General features: G+C 47.7%; 1 protein-coding gene across 5 annotated transcripts in view; it reads left to right on the top strand.

Annotated features, from left to right (window-relative positions):
- Nucleotides 1-199: 199 nt before the first annotated feature.
- HSF2BP (heat shock transcription factor 2 binding protein) overlaps nt 200-4159 on the top strand; it is a 42381-nt gene continuing 38421 nt past the window's right edge. The window contains exon 1 of one of the 5 annotated variants that reach the window (XM_066622104.1): nt 200-283. Coding sequence is in view for 2 of the 5 variants with exons in the window: in XM_066622103.1 (XP_066478200.1) it covers nt 3377-3427 (51 nt within the window). In the remaining 3 variants the exon portion in view is untranslated. Of the gene's footprint in view, nt 284-3169; nt 3237-3375; nt 3428-4159 lie in introns of those variants that run through there. The other 4 variants (XM_066622107.1, XM_066622105.1, XM_066622103.1 and 1 more) reach the window with 4 other exon arrangements.

Raw genomic sequence — 4159 nt, 5'->3', positions numbered from 1 at the left:
GCGACGCGCCACCCCGAGTGGGCGGAGTCCAGGCGGCGTGTAGAACGCTGGCGGGTGACGTCACAATCGCAGTCTCGCGCAGGCGTGGACTGCGAAGCGCTGTGCGCGCGGCCGGCTTCCGGCTGCTTCTGCGACGTTTTTGCGCGGGGCTGTCCATTGAAGGCAACGGAGGAGCCCAGGAGGGGGCTGTCCGCCCATAGAACGAAGGAGCCGCGCGTTGCCTGCCTGGAGCAGTGCCTAGTCTGGGCACTGGCAGCCCAATCCTCGCCACACTTTCCTGGGAGTAAGCCCCATTTACTCTCATGAGACTTGCTTCTGAGTAGACATGCATAGGATGAGGCTCTAGGGGTGCAATTCCATGCACACTTTCCTGGGAGTAAGCCCCATTGACTCTCATGGGACTTGCTTCTGAGTAGACGTGCACAGGATTTGGCTGTTAGAGATTGCTTGTTGGGGGGGCAGAGTTAGGAGGGAGATCCAAACCCTTAAGACTACCTTGCAGGGCTGTTGTAAACCACACTCTCAGCCTCGACCTCAGCCCCACCCTACAGAAGGAGTGGTGGCCTACACGGCAAGGTTGTCATAAGCTGCCCTTTCAAGTGTCAACCCTCGAATCTGCAATGTGGCCATAGTGATCTGTTTGTATTTCACGTGCAATAAGACAGGAGTTAAATTTTTGCATGGCCCGCAGGTGTCCGCATTTGGTCCCTGTTGTGTATATGCAATGTCTGGCAGAAAGAGCTCTCTTTGTGGAACTATTTTTTGAGAACTGGGAAGCTCGCCAGTGTCCAGTCACGGCTACATCAGAATCCTAGGATATTCCAAGGGTTTCTCTCTGCCACTCGCACTGATGCCCCAGATGGCTGCTCCAATTCCAACCTGGGCCGGTGGTCTTCAACCTTTTTCCTGCCATGACCCAAACAAACAAAAACAGTGTGATTGAAGAGCCACCGTTGGTCCCACCTCCCTCCTGGGACCTTGTCCATCCCCTCCCAGCATTGTCCACTGTAACCCAATGTTCATATTAGAGAGATCAGAAAAAGTTACCATGAAGCCTGGCACTGGTGAAAACTATGTTAGCATAACTGCTAAGAACCTGAGCAGAGCTGGGAAACAATCTCCTGGTAACTGAAGGAGTACACCAGATGCCTACCTCCTTTACCCTCTATCTTCAACCTTTTTTATTCCTGTAAGTTTCTGTGACCCCCCTTGAGATCCTGACCCCAAAGTTGAAGAACACTGACATATCCTATATGCACACACCATACTGTATACCTAAGTATAATAGGATCCGTCTCTTGTATTTTCTTATCTCTTTGGTCTTAAACCACAGAGACAGAGCCCAATCCTATCCACACTTTCCTGGGAGTAGGACACATTGACCGTAAATGGATTTACTTCCAAGCAGACATGCATAGGATTGGGCTGACTGACAACCACAAAGTAAACATTCAAAAAGCCAGCATTGGGGGCAAAGAGCAGAGGTTGGTGTGTGGCATTACTGTTTTGCTGGAAAGACTCAGAGAGATCTGATCACAGACTGTTAGGCCACTATAGCGTCTGTGGATTCCTTCCTACATGCTGGCTATGACTGACAAACTATGGTGGGGGGAGAAATCAGAAAACTAATAAATACTGGTTGGGGATGTGGAAAACATGCCGCAGCCAAATACATTGTTCAAACTACAGTACACTGCAGTCTACTATATAAAGTAAGGCTGCAATCAAATCCACACTTAGGGCCCAATCCTATCCAATTTTCCTGTGCTGGTGCAGTTGTGCCAGTGGGGTGTGCGCTGCATCCTGTGGTGGAGGGGTAGTCACTGGGACCTTCTCAAGGTATGGGAACATCCTTACCTGCTGCACTGTGCACTGTGCTGCACTGTAACTACACTGAAGCTGGAAAGTTGGATAGGATTGGGCCCTTACTTGGGAGAAAGTCCCATTCACTATAAAGGGATTTACTTCTGAGTAGACATAGGATTGGGTTCTTAGCGGGATTAGACTTTTTCAGTACAACTGGTTTAGGTACTTGAGTATTTGGCTTGAAGGCCTCAAAGCTTGTCTGAGGCAATATAATTCACAACATATCCAAAAGATTGGCTCACACAATAATAGCAGGAACACATGAACCAGAACAAAAAAATTTTATTCTGGAGCAGTAACAAATAGTCTCTCCATAGTTACTTTCAGTTTTATGGCTGAAGCTAGTCAGTGTAGATTTTGGTTGCTTGGCAATTTCACTGGTGTTCTTTCATATCTGAATCTTAATGTGGGATCTGTACCTAATCTACAGGTTAAATGTAAAGCATTGGTGAATCTAAATGGTAAGTCTATGCTGTAACAGTGTTTCTCGAACTGTGGGTTGGGACCCACTAGGTGGGTCGTGAACCAATTTCAGGTGGGTATATTTCAATATTTTATTTTCAATATATTAGACTTGACGCGACTACAGTATGTGACTGCATCTGAGAAAATGTTAAAACTCTGTACTTTTAACAGGCTAGTCTGTAAAAGCTTTTAACAATGATAGTCAATAGGACTTACTCCTGGGTAAGTGCGGGTAGGATTGCAGCCAGCAGTGTAAAAAAAAATTCCTGCTTGATGATGTCATTTCTGGTCATGACATCACTTCCGGTGGATCCTGAGATTCCCATTCTAAAAAAAAGTGGGTCCTGGCGCTAAACATCTGAGAACCTCTGAGCTCCGGTAGAATCCAAATTAGCGAATATGGGAACAATTGTGCAATACAGTAGTATGCATAGAACTGTGCATATAAGTCAGTGGGACTTACTTCTGAGTAGACATGCATAGGATGGGGCTATCACTTCCCAGTAAAGACGCTTACGACAGCACAGTAGCCTTAGAGCCCCAGCCTATGCATGCCTACTCAGAAGTAAGTACCATTGTAGCCAATGGGGTTTACTCCCAGGTAAGTGTGGATAGGATGGCAGCCTTAGAGTCCAGTCCTATGCATGTCTACTCAGAAGTAAGTACCATTATAGCCAATAGGGCTTACTCCCACGTAAGCGTGGATAGGATGGCAGCAGCAGAAAGCTGAGTAGACTAATGAGACGCCAAGCCACACTGAAAGCCAGGCTAGCCTTCCTGTCACTATGGGTTTCCGGTGTAACCTCCAATGCCACAAGCAAGCTGACTTTTGACCACAGAGCTGTGACGTCCTAGAGCGGCACGAGCACCGGAAGTCATGTCTATGGGTGGCTCTGAATGCTACCGTAAGTGGAGGCTGTGCGTGTGCGCGCGGGAGCGCGCGAGCCTTTTGCAGCGTTCGGCGAGCATCACGTGACGTGGAGCGTTCTGAGGGGGGTGGGGTCCCGAAGGCTTCTCGTGCTGCTGCTGGCGGGCTTGGGCTATTATGAAGCGCGGGAACAGCGGGACCGCGTGCAGTTCCGGGGAGGGGCAGCAGGTACCCGGGACCTTTGGCAGGAGTGAGGTCTGCGCTCCCTTCTGGAGCACAGGCTGTCCCTCCCTTCAGAGTGTGAGGAGACACCAGCACCTGAGGGCTGCGCTCCCGTGCACGCCTTCCTGCGATAAGCTCCACTGAAGACAATGGGGCTTGCTTCTGAGTAGGCAGGCATAGGAGTCGCTCAGCCCTGCAATCCTGTCCACACTTACTTGGGAGTAAGCCCATTGACTATAATGGGGCTTGCTTCTGAGTAGTCATGCATAGAATTGGGCTCTAAGGCTACAGTCCTACCCACACTTAGGGAGTAAGTTCTCATTGACTATAATGGGGCTTACTTCTGAGTAGACATGCATAGGATTGGGTTCTCAGTTAGGCTATCTGTTCTGGAAAAAAAATGACTTTACTACCCTCTTTGGCACTGTTTCCAGGATAGTTGACTTAATGCTGAAGAGCATAATAATAATATTATAAAATGTAGTTACATGATTACCTTGATGGGTAAGAAGGTCAGCCTGGATTAATTGAACCACATTTAAAGAAAATTATAAATGCAATTTCTATTATAGTTTAACTGTGGGTGCCATTTGAGGAGAGACATTCCCCCTTCTCTATCATGCAGCAGGGAATGTCTCTTCTAAGATGGGGTCTACTGCAACATCTAAAAAATAGCTTTTTTCTTCATAATGATTTTATTTGTAAATGTGTGTATTTCTGATTAATTAAGACCACAGT

The sequence above is a fragment of the Tiliqua scincoides genome, chromosome 3, assembly GCF_035046505.1.
Source record: "Tiliqua scincoides isolate rTilSci1 chromosome 3, rTilSci1.hap2, whole genome shotgun sequence".
NCBI classification, from domain to species: Eukaryota; Metazoa; Chordata; class Lepidosauria; order Squamata; family Scincidae; genus Tiliqua; species Tiliqua scincoides.
Note: the sequence above shows the minus strand (reverse complement) of the source record. Positions and strands in the feature narration are given on the sequence as shown.